Below are 17,440 nucleotides of genomic sequence, written 5' to 3' on the forward strand. Positions count from 1 at the left end.
GAAAGAAAAAATGGTGTAGCAACATGATTCAAAATTTAGTGGACCAATTCACAATATTTAGAACCGAATCTAGCAAATGGAGTATAATGTTCTTGCTCATTTTTCTGGTAAAAAATGGACTTTAGTATAAATACAACGACTCAAATATTGTTATGATTTCAAGCAGCGATCGCCAAAACAATATTTTACGAGTCGGACCAGATCACAGGCCGGTTCGACTGGACCGATCTAGTGTAACAAAGTTTGAGTACATATACAAGCTAAAATACTGTATGAACGATCACACGAGGATTTCAACAAAGAATACTATTACAATTCCTAAAAGTAAATACGCTTCTTTCATTTTTACAAAAACGATCAATCACCCTTGCAAAAGTGCATCTTCATCTGGCAAAATCACGGCCAGCAGAGAGTACTTCACCCGCAGCGATATTTTACCCTTGTCAACAACGAGCCTGGCACCCGATACCACCCAGTATCCGGGCGTGTCCTGAGGTCCCCTCATCATCTCCATTGTATCAACAAACTTGAGAAGTTTAGCGGTTTGTGTAGACATTGGAGGGCCATCGGGGTATAGAGCTGAATTGATGTTAACATCCGATGGCTTCGGTGCAGCTTTCTGTGCACTGGAGAAGTGGCTGCTAATTAAAGTTGATATAATTCCCGACTTTTGAGCCAGTACAGGGGAGCCGTCCCACTCTGGTTTCTTCACCACTGTTGCACCACTAACTCTGGAGAAGTGGAGGCGTAGGAATAGGACGTTTCTCAAGCCGGATTCCTTCACTTCAAATTCTGCTCCAGTCACTATGGCGAGGTCGTCGTCTGACTCCACGGGTGCACTGCACACATGTGAGAAACTTTTCCACTGGACCTTCTCGTAATACCTGCGATCCACAGAGTTACTATTCCTTCCACCCGACTCATTATGAAGTTGGAAGCTTTTTGGCAAGGATGAGAGGTGTTGCAAATGGATTGCTAAGCAATTACTTCTTTTTCCTTCTAAATAGAGTCGCAGCCCGGTTACTGGTTTATTTCCCACATCCACCTATTCATAATTTAGCCGCAGAATATTAACAATCATCGTTAAGTTTACTGACAATGATCAGAAAAGGAATATGAAAAGGGAAAGGATAAGAAGATACAAAATAAACTAACTATCAGCTCAGACGTATTGACTGTTATACAACAATATAAGATTTGGTAAATGTTGGAAAGGCATACTACTCCCCTGCCTCAAAGATTGTTTAGTAAATTCATCAGCTAGCTACACAACCACTTCAATCTAATCTGAACCATGTTATATCCCGCGTTATTCTTCAACAGTTTTACTCGTTTCATTTATAATTTGAAAAAAAAAACTCTCAAAGACTTGAGTTCTCAAAATCATAGAATATGTATGTGTGAACTTTAGTTGAACAGCAGCATCTTAATCAGTGATCGATTCCTCAAAGTAAAACAAATTTTTTTAAGATAGCAAGCAGGGAGCGAAATAACAAACTCAACACCTAAGTCTGTTTCGAGTGGAGTGATTTCATCTATAACTACATGCATGATCGGCAGATTGTGCCCACATAGATAATTAGAGTTTCATAGTCTTTTACCTCATCTGTGTTGACATAAAGCTTGGGACCCATCAAACTGAATTGCAAAGAAGCAGCGCCGTGCTGCTTTCTATCAGGACCGAGGGGGACATCACCAAATACAGGTGCCCATTGCCTTGGAAGCTGGAATTCCAAGAACTGATATAATTCTTCAATAGGTGGCTTGTCTGCAGACAGTTAAAGCTTTCTAATAAGATGGTGAAAAGATGCTACAGAGATAGAGATGAAATTTTTATTTCATGAGGATGATGTCCACTCTATAATTATGTCATGATTGCAGATTTCAGTCACGACAATGAATTGCGTTCTGAACATACCGATAACAAATAGCTGAGTTGGGACAAATTTGTTTATGCTAAAATTGTTCTCTGGGGCAAATAATTTGAAAATAAATTCATGACATTCAAGGTGGCATTTTATATTTGCATAGTTGGAAGGAAAAATGGTTATCTAGGAGTACAACAGAAGACATAATATTCAAGTTTAAAGCAATAGTGTTGATAAAATCACAGAAATCATCGAAATAGAAACACATTACCAAGAGTAAATTGGTTTTGATTATTTGAAGCAAACATGAGCAATTGATCTACTGTAAGGAAACTTGTGCTTACATCGCAAGTATAGATTGATAGCATGACCAAGGAATCCACTCCCATCAATTCCACTCAAGAGTGATGCAATTGGAATAAACGACATAGATATCACTTCAGGGTCAAGCTGAACCGTCTGACACCACTTATTATGAGGCATATTTCTTTCACTGCTTCCACCTCTCCTTCTCCAAAAGAAAGTTATTTCCTGGAATTATCATAATAAATATGCATACTGTTAAAAACATGAGTCCCATTAATATTTTTTATTTATGAAACAGTACATCATAAAGCTAATATTGTAGAGTATTAGAAAAGTCCCATTTCAAGAACCTTTGTACGAATCTGCCATTCATAAATTTATATTGCAAAAACAATTACCTCTTGGTTAGAATGAAAACTTGGTGAGCTGGGATCCAAGAATGCAATTCCTCTTTCATTAGTCTCACGCTGAAAATAAATACAAAGAAAGTATTAAAACGTCACAACAATCTAGTGTTTCAGGATATAGTGTTACTTTATTTATTTTATTATTTATGCTGAGGATTTGGCGGTGGGAGCATAGCTAGGAACTGAAAGGAGGCTGATAATGAGGATGATTTCGATATGAGCTGTTAGGAATACTGAGACTCTAATGAGGTGATAGGACAGATTCATTTAAACAAACAGGCATTACAACAAAATGTAGTAATTTGAGGTGAGTTAACTGAAGATATTATTGCTTTCTATTTTTAGAAGCATACTTTAACAGTATCTTTAGTTAATATTACAGCTCAAGTCTGAACCAAGTGTCTAAACACGTTTTAAGGTAACCCATGTGATCTCCCATTTTAGTTAACATACTATCTCAGCATGATTCAGATATTCTTTGGACAAGAAACGTGTTTCTAACATCAAATCCTTCACATTAGTGCTTAAATTTTTTATGTTTCAAGGGGGAAATGAAACTGTCACGCTGAAGTTAAAATTTTAAATGGGTTAAAGAGTTCGGGAGTAATGTTCCTTTGATGACAGCCCTGGCATGGTCATGTCCTCAAGTTGCCACCCTCATATATTCCTTGGTCAACTGTAATTGCTCATACATAGCATGCAAGACTAACCGCACACCTTTTGGTGTTACCCCCCCACCCCGCCCACCAATAACCAAAGCAACCCTAGCTTGCTTAGACAGCAACCTTATGATTTTAGAAGTAGATTGCTGAATTGCACCGTTTCAAAAGTTAGAAAATTATTCATAATGCGGACTAGATTCAGGCTTGAATATTTTATGACAACTGAGAGTTCTGATTTGTAGAAAATGAAGGAGGCCAAAACAGCAATCAACAGAACATACCATTTCCCTGCCATAAGCTTTTTCAGGATTCACACTAGATTCTCCACTAGCATCAGTAAACCTCTTGTCTGCCACATCCTTCAATCTTTTCTGAACGTCAGACGGTTGAAGAGGTGATGAGTATTGCTGCTTCAAATATACAACATCCTTCCCCCCCATCTTCACACCAACAATGATATGGGTCCCAAACTTCTCAATGAACCTGTGTATGTCATTACTTATCATAAAGATCTATAACTTCCTACATACTAGTATTCAGTTAAAAAAAAGATTGAGATGGGTGCCCACAAACCATCGTTCATAGGCGATAACCGGAAAAGAATATGTGGCATTAAAAAAATGAAAACAGTGTAGAATCACAATCTTCTGATCCTTAGTGATCAAATTCTTATTTCAGTCCAGATGAGCAAGCTACGGTTTTCCAGTGAAATGATAATGAAGCGTTAAGAGGATAGATACGATCAGTCATGCAAAGTTCAGTGAAAGTTAATTAAAACCATGTGGTGAAGTATAACCAAAAAAATTGGACCAGAAAGCAATTAATTACAGAAAAGCAGGAGCAGTTAAGTAGAGTGAGTATGAACATTCCAAAAAAAAGTAAACAATGCTCCTTGCTCACCTTGCAAGAGCAGCAGGATCCCAAGACGATGGCACTGCTTGTTTAACATGATCTCGGAGTGCTACTTGGGTCTTTTCTAATGCAATGCTATAGAGGCTAATAAACACCCCATCAAATGCAAGAGATTTCGTGAAGGCAGCATCTTTCTGCCAACAACCAGTGAACTCAAAGGCCGCATTGAAATGGCCGGTCGGAATTTTACCGGAAAGCGATAATTCCTGGTTGAACTGTTCCGACATCTAGAAAACAGCAAAGAAAAAATCATTACTACTCGACTCATTAACAGCTACAGCTCATAATCCATCCACTTCTCCTTCTCCCCAATAATCTCACCAATTCATCACATTACAATTGAAAACCCTAAACGTTCAACTACACCAAATCATAGCTGCACAAACACAATTCAGCTTTTTGACATACACAAATAATCAAATTTCAACATCCGAAGAAGCACATGATCACAATTACCTGCTGGAACGAAAAAACATCGGGGCTGAATCGCACACGCTCGCCCTTATCACAATTGATCGACTTGGGCACATTCTGCACCAAGGTGCCGCCGGGGATGGCGATGTCTCTGACCTGAGCGTCGTCGATGGCGATCAGGCGCTGCTGCTTCTTACAGTACTTCAACCGGAGGTCTAGAGTCAAGTCGTAGCCCAAGCCAATACACTGCACCGCCTCCTCCGCCGCCGCCCGCAGCCTCATTGCTATTTCCTTCCTATTACTGCTGCTGCTGCTCCCGCCTCCGCCATTACTCGCCATGGTGGATCAAGCCGATCACAACCAATTCCTGAAAATGGTGATCGGAAGCGGAGGAATTGGGAAAGTCGTCGGTGTGTGAATTGAATTGGTGTGGGCGTTGAAAGAAATGAGAAGATGAATTGGAGACAAGTCAAATTTTTTAATTGAGGAATAATTGGGGGTATCAAAATCAGTAATGGTAGGTGGTGAAATGGTTTGGAGCTTCTTCATTAATTAATTTATACTTTAAAATATGATTGGGCAGCTTCCTGCTTTAGTACTTTTTCCCCATGAATAACGAGATGATCAGCGACTGTTTGCAGGAAAAATGGACTCGCGGCGGCTGTTGGAAGTCAAAATCAGTCTGCTTCTAATTTCTATATTACTAAAATATTTAAAATTTATGAAGAAAAAAACATTTTAGAGTTAATAATTCGAGGGAATGTTCATTTCATAAAATGATCCTTTATTATTAGGTTTTAATTCTTTTAGACAATGTTTCGAAAAGAGTCGAGATCGTTTTCCGAAACAAAATTTGGTGATTTTATTTAAAATTTAAGTGATTCTTGAAAAATATTTTCATCTCCAAAGCTAGATATACTACAATACTTTCTCTATTTTGTTAAGATATTTCTTTTATACACAGAATATAAGAAAATATTCATATATTTGATAGTGGTAGATCCTTAATAATACGACTTTGTCCATTTGTTGTCTTCAAATTAAAGGTGCTACTATTAAATTTGACAGTCATAGAAATTTTGATTCAGTTAGTAAATTAGTACTCCCTCCATTCTAAGGAAGATGACCCTTTTCTAGGGTGGCACGGATTTTATGCAAATTTATTTTGTATGTTGAGATGAGAGAGTAAAGTAAGAGAGGGAGAATAAAGTAGAGATAAATGTGTTTTCATTTTAAGTAATGAATCATCTTAGTTGGGACAAACTAACAAGGAAAATGAGTCATCTTCAATGGGACGGAGGGAGTACTTATCAATTAAACCCAATATTAATATTTATTTGTTGTCCTAAATACAGAAAAATTTTATGCTTTTGCCTAAAAATATAAATATTTTGCGATTTTGGTTCATAATATTATGAATATGTTAAATTGGGTCTGTGAGCTACATGTGCACCTAGTGTGCGAGCCGCCACTTTTCCCATCCTAGCTAACTATAACGTCCCGCTACCCCCGCAATGCGGCAAGTTGTTGATGCTTAAGAAGGATACATTGACATTCTAACTTGTCTGAAAATGCTAGGTATGGTGAAGAATTGCGAAGCTATTTAAAAGCAAAATAGGCTACTGATTTAGGAGCTAATCCAAACAACATTAATTTTTAGTTCTAGAAATTGGGCTGTTAATAGCCCGTACAAACTCATAAAAGGAATTCTTGAAAGAAAAATAGTAAGGCCCATCTAATAAATTTTTATTTGAATAGGCCCATTTTAATTATGCTGTTCAATTAAAAACTCAAGTGTATTTCTTATAAGATGGGTTGAACGATATGGTCCAATAACATCTTAATTCAACCGGGCTCGTAATTACTTCATTTAGTCACATACCTCTAATATCTAAGGCATAAAAAAAAATTACTTGGATCGATTTTTTTTTTCATAAACTTTAGTACATATTTTTGTTGGGATTAACATATGTTTCCGAAGTTTTACTGAGACGAAAAGTTATTTAAATAAAAAGGCATTTATTTATGAAGCGAAATCAAGAGGTGAAAGATATATAGAGGAAAAAGAAGAGAAGGCAAGTGGGTTTGGGCTGAAACATACTGGTACTAATATGATTAATTAAGTTGGCCCTTTCGTTAATTTGGCAATTAGGCTAAATACTTAAGCTTAATTTGATTATTAATATGAATTTTGAATTGAATTTGATTAATTTTGTTTGTAGTTCAACAATTATAATTCTTTAACTAAATTTTACATTATCAATGAGTTGTATATAAAGTTTATAACCTATTGACGCTCAGTTGAGAAAATTATCTAAGAATTTTTTTTATTTCAATTTTATTAGTATAAAAGATTTAACCGAATTACGTGTAATATTTTTACGAGCGTATATGAAGTGTAATTACATATGGTATGATTTGAAGTATGAGAATGATTTGCATTATATTTTTTTTTTTGGCAAACAAGTATTATAGTGATATTGATTTTCGTAATCAAATCTATTTTTTAGATCACGAGAATGTTTTGCATTACAATTTTTGGCAAATAATAAAAGTATTTATAGTGATATTGATTTTCGTAATCAATTCAATTTTCGAGGAAAAGTCAAGAGTCAGTATTTTGGTGCTCTTTGCCGAAATTTGGTTTTTGGTATTTTATAAAATTTGACTTGAGCATAATGAATCAACAATTAATGACTTTATTTTAGGTCATTTAGATTAGAAAATTTCAAGATAAAAGGATTATATAGTACCTTATTAAACGGATTAGTATCAAGTTTACTGTAAATTACAAGTCATTTTGTAACAAGATTCGTTTGATTGAGACATATTTTATCGTTTATGTCAAGATTAAAGATTTTGACGTAATAATCATCGATTGTTTTTGAGGAATGGGAACGAATTTTATATGAAACATAGTAAAAATAAAATAATGGATGAGAGAAACATCATGAGGTTAAAAAAATGTAAAACTTTGAATTAGTTGCCACACTCTATAAAATATGCAGCAAACATGGAATTATATCATTGTTTTATTCAATAAGTAATACTACTCCCTACTATTTGATTAATATTTTAGTCAAAGCTAATAAATCCCATTAACTGAATGAAGAAATATTGTGAGGATCCCTACAAAAACAATTATGGTCTATCTTAATCACATAATTAAATATACACACTTAATTTTTTATTTTCTTCTTTTATCCAAGCCCGCCATTGCACATTCCTTTCAAATTTCAAATATATGTTCTTAATCTATTTTTTAAACTATTAATTTTGTTTTCTTCTTATCCATGCAGTCATTGTGCATTACAAATTTCAAATATTTGTCGTAATTTTTTAAAATTCAATTTTGAAAATTGAAAACTATGCCTTAATTCCGGGATGGGTCCTCATAATTCAACAGATCTGAACACATTTAATGAAAATACGTGATAGTAGTAGTTTCCGATTGAATTATTTATTCTTGTTCAATATCAAAATTTAAATGCCAGTGAGAAACGTGAAACAATGTGGTACTACTATTTATTACTCCATACACTATTAAATGTGACACCTACAAGCCTAAATATTTTACCAGACCATTAATTTCTGAAAATAACGTGTCATGTATCTTGAAAAGAAAATTATGTGTCTGGTACCATATATATCTATAATTATTTGTTACATAAAGTTTTGGATTTATAGTTATACGTGACAAGGATTCCCCAATTTTGACTTAATTTTTGTTTTATACGTAGCACAGTTTTAATAATGATACCTTGATATCATTTTTCAATGTATGGTAAAATAGAAACATTCAATTTTTCAACATAAGATGCCGTAATTTCTCAAACAGAATTACTATCAATACTTTGTATCGAAAAGTTTGTGAATTTTTATAAATTTTAATCCTAATCTTTTTGTTATGAAAACTTACTATACAATTATTGTAATATTCACAACACATGAATATAGATAAAAAAAGAGTGTTATGCTTTGTACTTGAAAAATTATTTGTCAAATCTAAAACAAACTTTCCATTTGACATATTAAAGTAGTTAATTATTTACAATGCTCCAAATGTAGACTCGGCCGAATTATTCGGTAACCTACTTCTAACCTTGACACATTTAATTTTACATATAGTACTATCATTTTTTTCAATATCAGTCATGAATGGCATTTGCTGAGGAGTCACCTAAAAACACTTAATTAACTTGAATGTGTTGAACATTTCTAGTTGTTAATTGGAGTATTTGAGCTTTTGTACTAACTCATTAACACAAGTTTCATTTTCTTTTGTAAATTAATCAGATTCATATGACCCCCCCCCCCCCCCCCCCCAAAAAAAAATAGCTAAAAAGTTTTATGTATTTGCAACCATTTTGCCATTTGGAGTAGTAGAAAATAGAGGTATCGCTTGCATATAACATTATGCGGAAAACACGAAAAAAATTAGACAAATCTTACAGATTTAATGATTCAAATTTGGATATTTGAATATGAGTTGACAGTAAATAGTAATCGCCTAATATATTATATATTACATTTTCTAATACACCACTACAAATTTAATATGTGGATCTTATTTTGAAAAGAAAAGCTATTATATAATGTATTTGGTGATCCTTTCTCATGTAAAAGCAATAACGATAACAAGACCATAACAATTAACAACTTGTCAAAGCAATAAACTGAACGTACAAAATGAAATGAAAGATTTGAAAATGATTTATGAGCAAACCCCAAATATTATTAGTATAAAATTAGATGTGAAGTAATACGTTTTCCTTATGTTTCATGACTTTATTCATGAGTTAATAAATGCTCGAAGAGTCACAACTTAATAGTAAAAGTTTGTTGGAACTAATTATTTAGTGAAGCACTTAGTATATAGCTCATGAAATGAGATTAATTTTGTACAGTTAATTAATAAGATGAGCGGTTAGTCTCTGGTATTTGGTAAGTATTTTATAATGAAGAATTTATCACTAATAAAAAATTTAATTAATGTTGACATTGTGAGTATATAAGATATGATAAAAAAAAAGCCATATAGATGTGAAAATATTTAGTAAAAATATCATCACATTACATCCTGAATTATTTCCATTTTCACAAAATTGTGTTATGGATACTATCAATTAAAGTCGTGAAATATCGAGATTTGAACAAAAACATTATAAGAGGCAATTTAAAATCTGGAATATCGACGTGGCCCGTCAAATGTAATCAAACTTCATAATTATACGGAAAATATATCCAATTTGAAAATATTGAATAGAATTGAAATATTTGGTCATAGATCAACTATTCCTATTTGAATTAGTTTAATTTTTATGATTTTGTAAATTAAAAAATAATTATAATAATAAATGAAAGTAAATAACATAAGTAAACCTGACAAGAAGATACAATGACTACCCCATAATATAACTCAAAATATTCAAATTTATCGCGTTCACATTTGATGTATTTAATTGACCATAATTTGTTTTAAATTAGAAATCTGCCATTCAATCAATTTAACTGATTTATGAATTTTTTAGGGAGTAATTGATTAGAAACTACTCATACTTAATAATCGTAATACGCAAATCAAATCTGACTCAACTCATAATATTAAACCGCGTGTATGCTTTTAACAAACTCATAGAGTCAAAAACTAATTTAATTGAAATCAATTCTAGATCTCTGACAAACAAAGCATCTTAAACTAAAGTAACATAATTTTTTATTGCATAAAAGACGACATGATAATCAACTTTCACAAAAACTTTCCCCAATACTTTATTATAAGATTACTATTATGATCAATAATCATTCCAACATGTAAAATTAGTCATGCCACGGATATTTTTAGCGATGAGAGAAATTTACATTAATTACAGTGTTCAATTTAATTTACCATAGTAGTAATGGACTACATGTAATAGGATTGTAGGATATGTAAATAAATTTAAATATTAAAGTGATTTAGTATATAATCATATTTTAGAAAAAGAAAAGAAATGTCGTGAAAAGTGGGAAAAGTGAGAAAATACAAAAAGTGAAGGCCCATAATCCGCAGCTTGTCTCATTCATGAGCTGCGATGCCTCCGCCATAAATCCCAAATCCGAAATCTAAGGCATAAATAGTTTAATATGAATCCATGATTGAGAAACAAGGATAGGAAGTTGAATCAATCGCAGTCACAAATTTACAGATTATTAATTATAGTTTGAATATTTCATTTTGGGTGAATTTAAGAAGAAATGGAAATAAATTTAACCACGCGGCACTGTTGTTACCTCGTAAACGTGGAACCAAAATTCAAAACTCTTCGCTTCTTCTTCTTCTCTCTCTGCTAGCAGCACTACCACCACTTTCTCCTTCACTCAATCCACTTTACAATCTTTTTTTTTATAGCTGTGGATCAGTGATTTTAGGCGGGAAATCTGATAAAGTCATGATTGAATCGTCGCCGCCGGCGCCGTCTTCGTCGGCGGAATCGAGCTTCCGGGAGTTGGATGAAGTCTTTTTGCAGGTCATTCATTGCATCTCAAAACTCGTTCATTGCTGTTATTTTATTTTTCGGAATTGTTCAATTTGATAAGAGATTGTTGGATTGGTGCAGACTCAAACGCGGATATGGCTGGGGGAGCTTCTGAATACGAGATTGGATGAGGATTTGGCTCTCCCTGATTTGCTTCAAGATGGAGAAATACTGTTAGTTCTTGTGCTTTAATATTGAAATTGGGAGGATTCATTGTTGTTTTTGCTTACTAGTAGTTCACAGTATTCATTGGCTGTTGGGGATCTTGATTGCTGGTGTTTGGGTGTCTGATCAATTTAGCATCTTTCTGGAATTTATCTGCATCTTGATGTTTGGTTAGTGAGTTGAGAATCTAAATTGATCTTCCTATGTATTTGGATGCCAAAAGGTTTGACACTGATGTTAACATATTTGTATAATGTTATTAAGTGCTATCTTTGTAACTGAACTTTTAATGCACTAGTCCAGGAATCAGTTTATTTATGATAAAAATAAGATGTGATTTTGAATTAAATGTTCATATCTATTGTCCTTGTTTAACTTGATGGATTTCATGATCAATTGGGTTATGGAATCTATGTGCTTTACTTTCTCTTTAAGATGAACATATTTGAATCAGATGTTCCTCTGTTTCTCAATGTGTTTGATTGGTTCTTGAATCAGTGTGCTCTATTGCAATAGAAATGTACTGCTGTTGTTGAAAATAAGAATTTTCGATTTCCTAAACTCAGTGGAATTTAGCATGAGAAGCATTTGTATTAATGAGCCCTTGAGTACAATCTTCTCTATCTCTGAGAAACATTTCTATAATTCATTGATAATATTTTTCTGTCCTTTCAGGTTTCAAGTTTCTAGAGTAGTGTGGGACTTTTTGATGACCAAATGTATGGAGCTCAGGCATTTGAAACATAAATACGGTCTGTTTGCTTCTAAGAAGAGCAGTGGGAGGTACAGGCCTTACTCCAATGTTGATTTCTTTCTAAAGGTAATGCATCATTTCTGGTTGAACACTTACTAAATTTCTACACAGTTATGCTTTTACTTTATTTTCAGATATTTAGATGCTAATGCTATTTATATATGCGTTTCATGCCTCTTGTGACTACCCTTGTAATATGTGATGCTTTGTTAGTACATGCTATCTAACTGGTTTTGTTTCAGGTATGCAAAATTCTGGGTTTGAATGGCATCGACCTTTTTTCACCATCTGATGTTGTGGAGAAAAGAAATATTCGAAAAGTATGCATTTGTATAAGAGCCCTCTCAAAAAAAGCAAGGTCTAAGCAACTAAGTGTAAGATATCTCTTACTACAGTTCCTGTTATTTTCTGTGATTTCAGCAACACAAGTGTTTCCCACTTCCCCATTTCATGGCAGCATCTCTTCCAAATCGTCACAGTCAGGCTCTTATTTTTGCTATTTTCTTTCAATCAGGTCCCAGACTTCGACATGGTTATGCACTCAGTAACCATGCCAACTGATATGGTAGGGGTGATAAGAAGGAGCTTAGAGTCACCACAGTGCACCTTGTCGAGTTCATCCAGTTATGGTTCACATAAGGGCTCAATTACGAAGCTGAAAAAGGTAAGCAATACTTGTTTTTCTAAATATAAGTGACAATTACTTGTTATAGCCAAAATTTGTGATAGATGCTACCAGAAAGTTGCTGATTGATGCTTTCTTGACTTCATATAGAGCAACTTATTTTCACCGGACATAAGAGATGGTGATTCTAGTAGCTCAGATGAGTCAGATGAAGCAGAAAGCCGATACATGGGTGAAAATTCCTTTTCATCTCCAACCAATTTTGATGATGCTGATGGAGTGAATTCCGACCTAGAAGATTCACATGAAAATAGCTATGTATCTGGACAATATAGGACAACAGATTTGGTGGAATCAGATGTCAAATGCAAATCTGACTCTAAGAAGTTATCATACGATGGCAGTTCAAATGTAAACGGTGAAGAGAGACAAACCTACAACAATGGTAATGCAGATGTTTCCAGTGTGAACTTGACCCCTGAGAATGACGATCCATACATGGGAGATTCTTCATGCATTGAGGTGGGAGAAAATAATTACATTGCCAATTATTTGGCATTTTCAGATTTAATGGTTCATGCAAACGATAGTAACTCTGTTGTTGGTGATGGGGAGAACAATATGTTTGATTTTTTTCTAAATGTCGAACCCCAAGGAGCTACTACGGGTGAGAGTTTCCACAATGGATCACAAAGAGTGTATTCTGATGATGAAGATATGGAGGTTTCTTCCACAACTAGTATGACCTCTGTGTTGGGCCGGTTGCTCAACTTGGAGTTTGACAATCAATATGATGTGGAAGATTCATTGAGTTCGAATGTTAATTCTTCTGCATCCAAGGAACTTGAGTCTAGGAAACTCTATAAAGATGCACCTGTATCAGCGGAAGAAGGTGAATTGCCTGTTTTGGAGCACTCAAATGATGACAACGTTGACAAGAATAATGTCCTTAGGGATGTGATCGTTGCAAATGAGGATACAGAGAGACCTCTTTCTGTGGAAGATGATAATAAAGAGACTAACGGGGCTATCATCCTAGGTTCAGATGAAGATACGGTCGAGCATGGAGGATCGGTCTGTTTAGAATTCTCAAACAAGAGTAAACTAGTTGAGGACATAGCTTTTCAAGCTATAAACATCCAAGATGCTCCACCTCAGATTGTTTCTGGTGACACCAACACACATAACTCCATACTTGAAACTGTTTCAGCCCGTGTCCAAGTTGATGACACGAATACAGCACAGGAGGACTCTAGTGCCCAAAATCATATTTCTACAACTGATGAAAATGGTGATCAGGTGATTATTTTCACCAAAATTTTCATGCAACAGATTATGTATTGAACAATATTTAAGTCGCCTGCAATATTTTATCATCTTTCTTATCTCAGGACAAGAGAGAAAAGGTTGAAAGTGATTCTCAGCGGCCTCCGACGAAGCATAAGAGAAACCCATTGCTGAAAACAGTTGTGAAAGGCACAGCAGTTGCTGGTGTCATATTTCTCTTGCTACACATCAGGTATGGATGTTGTGATATGTTGCTACACATCAGGTGTGGTCTCAATATCAAATCTCTTATTGATGTAAAATGCCTTCCACTGCAGAAAAACCAATGCGAACAGTGCACAAGAACGTCGACAGAATCCTCAGATGCTGAAGCACAACGGCCAGAAGCCCTCTTCTGGGAAGCAACAAACAAGAAGTGTAGGGAAAGGGGTATATCCAACAGAGAAGCTCAAGCTATGAAATTAGCGTACACAAAGACGTGGCATTATCCGAGAAACTGAGGAAACGTAACGGCTAGATGGACTTGGGGGATTGCCTGAGAACACTGCTGCATGGCTTCTGCCATTATCCGATTTTGATACAGAGATATAGGTCTAAGTTAAACAAACTCTTTATTTATGTATTTATTTATTGATTATATAAAAATTTTATGTCACATTTCATTCCTTTTGTGCTTGATAGTATTAGAACCGAGTTAAGGATCCCTTTACAAACCTTATAAGGGCAGAGAGAATAGTCTAAAACTAGCCAAAATTGATCAGTTATGTATCTTGCAACACAGAGTTGGTAAAAGTGTGAAATGAGACCATGATCAATTCGCAATTTTAATCTTTTTTTTTATTTTTGTTTATAAAAGAATAGTACGACATGAAAGAAATTTAAATACTTCTATGAAATCATCTAGTTACCAAGTTATAAATAGTTCACTACATAAATTATCATAACTATACACTGCTCTTTTCGTTCGAGGAAGTTGCAGTAGAGACCTCGTTGTTACAAATCGGGCAAATCTGTGAAAATAAACAAATTAGTAGAAGCGTTATCAAAATGATCAATTAGTGAGATACATAAACTCTCACATGATTATAGATTAACTTTTTATTTGGATATTAAAGGTATTCCCAATTTGTGTTACCTTGTTAATTTGAAGCCATTTGGATATACATTCACTGTGGTAAAGATGATCACACTGTAGGCTAACTAGATTCTCCCCAACTTCATACTCCACTTGACATATCACGCACCTATATATAATTTAGTTTGTGAATTTCAATGAATTGATGAATAATATTTGTGGAAATTATTAGGAAAGTGGGATATATTACCTGTCAATAATTAAATTGGAGGTAGAGTTGCATGTAAGTGGACGTAAATATTTAGTAATTTCATCTTCTGATAATCCTTTGTTCTCTACTCCCACCATCTCTCCAAGAGCAATCAGCTCCTGCTTTCATTCAAATAAATTCCATTTATTATAGTAGTAGATATTTATCAAATACAGCAGAAAAAATGCAATAGCTAACACTTAATGAAATAAAAAAGAAAATGAATAAAGAAAAAAAAAGAATAAAAGGAAGAGAGAAAGAGATATAATTTGCCCCTTGCTTGTACCTCATAAGATAATTGGTCAGGATCAACATCATCTTCTTCAATTTCCTGATCAAAATACAATAAATTTTAGAAAATACTATAAAAGTTGTTTAAATTAAAACCAATTTTAATCAGCTTTATTAAGATTTAAGGCACCAAAGCTTCTCTTGCAATAGGTCATTGGTTTAGAGTTTCCATTTTTATTTAGATATTAATTTGTTGATCTAGGTTTAGTTGTTGATTAGGGACATGCTCTATTATTAGCTAAATTACTCATTCTTTGAATTGTACAATCAAATTAATGAGTAAAATATAAATAAGCTGGAGTTATGCTTTCTTATTGGACCTTCCTGTTAAATTTTGTCAAATATATCTAATGCCTGAATGTAACCTAAGAGAGCACTGATATTTAATTTCTTAGTAATTAAAACTAGAGGTTTGTAGTTATACATACCCCATCTGAATAATAACTATCATCCTCCCAGTAATCTATTCCAGCTGCAATATAATACAAGAAAAATAAAATTAATTCTCATAAATAAATAGCTAGAGTTTAAATATGTATACCAAATCTAATGCAAATACTCATATAAACTTACAATTTATAGAACCATATAAAAATTCATCATCGCTATATTCAAACTCTTCACCAGAGCTAGAAGAACACGTCTCGGCGTCTTCCTCATCGCCCGCACTTTCTATAGTTTCCAACACTGGCGGGAAAACTCTTCCCTAATTTAAAACAAAATTAAATTATAAACAACATTTTTCTGCCCCATTGCATTGTACTCATGCATTGCCCTAATTAATGATTAATTATTGCGTATAACAAAATTAAATGAAAGTGGAAAATTATAAACCTCTTCAAGTTGATCCAATGTAGTTCTCTTGGTTCTTTTCCTTCTTTCCTCGTCCATCACGCTGTTGAAGAAATTAAACCTGTGATTATTGTGGTGTAATTAAAGAGAATATGGCAGAATACAAAAAGTGAGACATAAATTTAAGTATATATATATATATTATGTGTATAAATTTGTTGAGTGCAAGCAAAGTTTGTGATGAGCGAGAAAGCAATCCATTAACCATTTCTTCCCATTCTTGTTTTCCAGATTCCGATATTACTTTCTCTACTATTGTTTGCCGTGTTTGAATTGCATTGCGGATTTTATTTATACACAAAAAAACATAGATACTACAAAATATGCGATATCATTTGAGAATATATTTTTAGTACTACATAGTTTTAGTAATTTGTATATTTATTAATATTAAATCTTATTATATTCGACGTTAAATGAAGAGGCAACACCCTATCTATATATAGTAGCCAAACGCATATAGTAATAGAATATTCGATAGTGTATAGATTGGATAAAAATATGGACACAGTAGTTATTTTTTGCTAAAATATAGACAATTAATAATTTTTTAAAATTTCTCTTCAATTTTTTCGAAAAGCTAGAGCCATAAATCTTCTTTGTATTATATAATTAAAAAATATAAAACGAGCAGAAATCATGAACGCATATTTGTTTGGAAAAAGAAAAATAAACGCCGTTGCCGGGGATCGAACCCGGGTCACCCGCGTGACAGGCGGGAATACTTACCACTATACTACAACGACTTGTTGTTCTCGTTTACAGGTATTATGTATTTGGTGTATTAGATATAAAAGTCACCTATTGTTATTTGGTAGTGACTTTAAATTTTCTTACAAATTTTTAAAATTGTTGTTTAACTAAAGTTTCGCATATTCTGAATTTTTCTACTATTAATTTAAATTTCAGCGAAATCAAGATTTGTATGATATAAAAAAATTGACAATGTGGGCCGTGTGGCATAAGTGTGTTGATGATAGAGAGCAACATGACGAGAAAAAATATTTTGTTTTTGTTTCTTTGTTAATGTGATAGCGACATAATAGAGAGGTGA

At 33.7% G+C, this 17,440-nt stretch overlaps 3 protein-coding genes and 1 non-coding gene across 4 annotated transcripts; 1 reads left to right on the forward strand and 3 right to left on the reverse strand.

The window, feature by feature from the left end:
* Positions 1-99: 99 nt before the first annotated feature.
* LOC125205526 (MACPF domain-containing protein At4g24290-like) lies at positions 100-5,202 on the reverse strand. The gene is made up of 7 exons (XM_048104527.2): positions 4,612-5,202; positions 4,144-4,382; positions 3,525-3,726; positions 2,573-2,641; positions 2,213-2,399; positions 1,602-1,768; positions 100-1,045 (listed from the first exon to the last, which is right to left on the reverse strand). Exons 1-7 carry the CDS (start codon positions 4,906-4,908, stop codon positions 362-364), a joined length of 1,845 nt encoding a protein of 614 aa, XP_047960484.1. The 5' UTR covers positions 4,909-5,202; the 3' UTR covers positions 100-361.
* Positions 5,203-10,769: 5,567 nt separating this feature from the next.
* On the forward strand, positions 10,770-14,580 carry LOC125208543 (uncharacterized). Its single transcript, XM_048108176.2, has 8 exons — positions 10,770-11,078; positions 11,169-11,260; positions 11,928-12,072; positions 12,249-12,380; positions 12,521-12,670; positions 12,782-13,930; positions 14,023-14,150; positions 14,236-14,580. Exons 1-8 carry the CDS (start codon positions 11,001-11,003, stop codon positions 14,375-14,377), a joined length of 2,016 nt encoding a protein of 671 aa, XP_047964133.1. The 5' UTR covers positions 10,770-11,000; the 3' UTR covers positions 14,378-14,580.
* A 151-nt stretch (positions 14,581-14,731) lies between these two features.
* LOC125208544 (E3 ubiquitin ligase BIG BROTHER-related-like) lies at positions 14,732-16,502 on the reverse strand. Its single transcript, XM_048108178.2, has 7 exons — positions 16,369-16,502; positions 16,108-16,240; positions 15,963-16,006; positions 15,530-15,574; positions 15,244-15,362; positions 15,054-15,162; positions 14,732-14,928 (listed from the first exon to the last, which is right to left on the reverse strand). The coding sequence occupies exons 1-7, from the start codon at positions 16,423-16,425 to the stop codon at positions 14,863-14,865; spliced, it is 573 nt and encodes a 190-aa protein (XP_047964135.1). The 5' UTR covers positions 16,426-16,502; the 3' UTR covers positions 14,732-14,862.
* Positions 16,503-17,060: 558 nt separating this feature from the next.
* TRNAD-GUC (transfer RNA aspartic acid (anticodon GUC)) lies at positions 17,061-17,132 on the reverse strand. The gene has a single exon. It is a non-coding gene; the product is annotated as a tRNA-Asp (tRNA).
* Between the last annotated feature and the right edge of the window lie 308 nt (positions 17,133-17,440).

Source organism: Salvia hispanica, chromosome 6 (genome assembly GCF_029641045.1).
Source record: "Salvia hispanica isolate PSC_SH4W2 chromosome 6, Shi_PSC_v1, whole genome shotgun sequence".
NCBI lineage: Eukaryota > Viridiplantae > Streptophyta > Magnoliopsida > Lamiales > Lamiaceae > Salvia > Salvia hispanica.

Excerpts from the sequence above, each read along its gene's own strand:
- LOC125205526 (XM_048104527.2), bottom strand. The coding sequence starts at position 4,908 with ATGGCGAGTAATGGCGGAGGCGGGAGCAGCAGCAGCAGTAATAGGAAG. Across the intron at positions 4,383-4,611 it reads ATGTTTTTTCGTTCCAGCAG|ATGTCGGAACAGTTCAACCA; the intron begins GTAATTGTGATC and ends GCTGTTTTCTAG. Across the intron at positions 2,642-3,524 it reads AAGCTTATGGCAGGGAAATG|CGTGAGACTAATGAAAGAGG; the intron begins GTATGTTCTGTT and ends ATTTATTTTCAG.
- LOC125208543 (XM_048108176.2), top strand. The coding sequence starts at position 11,001 with ATGATTGAATCGTCGCCGCCGGCGCCGTCTTCGTCGGCGGAATCGAGC. Across the intron at positions 11,079-11,168 it reads TGGATGAAGTCTTTTTGCAG|ACTCAAACGCGGATATGGCT; the intron begins GTCATTCATTGC and ends GGATTGGTGCAG. Across the intron at positions 12,073-12,248 it reads ATGTTGATTTCTTTCTAAAG|GTATGCAAAATTCTGGGTTT; the intron begins GTAATGCATCAT and ends GTTTTGTTTCAG.
- LOC125208544 (XM_048108178.2), bottom strand. The coding sequence starts at position 16,425 with ATGGACGAGGAAAGAAGGAAAAGAACCAAGAGAACTACATTGGATCAA. Across the intron at positions 16,007-16,107 it reads TTTATATGGTTCTATAAATT|CTGGAATAGATTACTGGGAG; the intron begins GTAAGTTTATAT and ends ATTATATTGCAG. Across the intron at positions 14,929-15,053 it reads AATGGCTTCAAATTAACAAG|ATTTGCCCGATTTGTAACAA; the intron begins GTAACACAAATT and ends TTATTTTCACAG.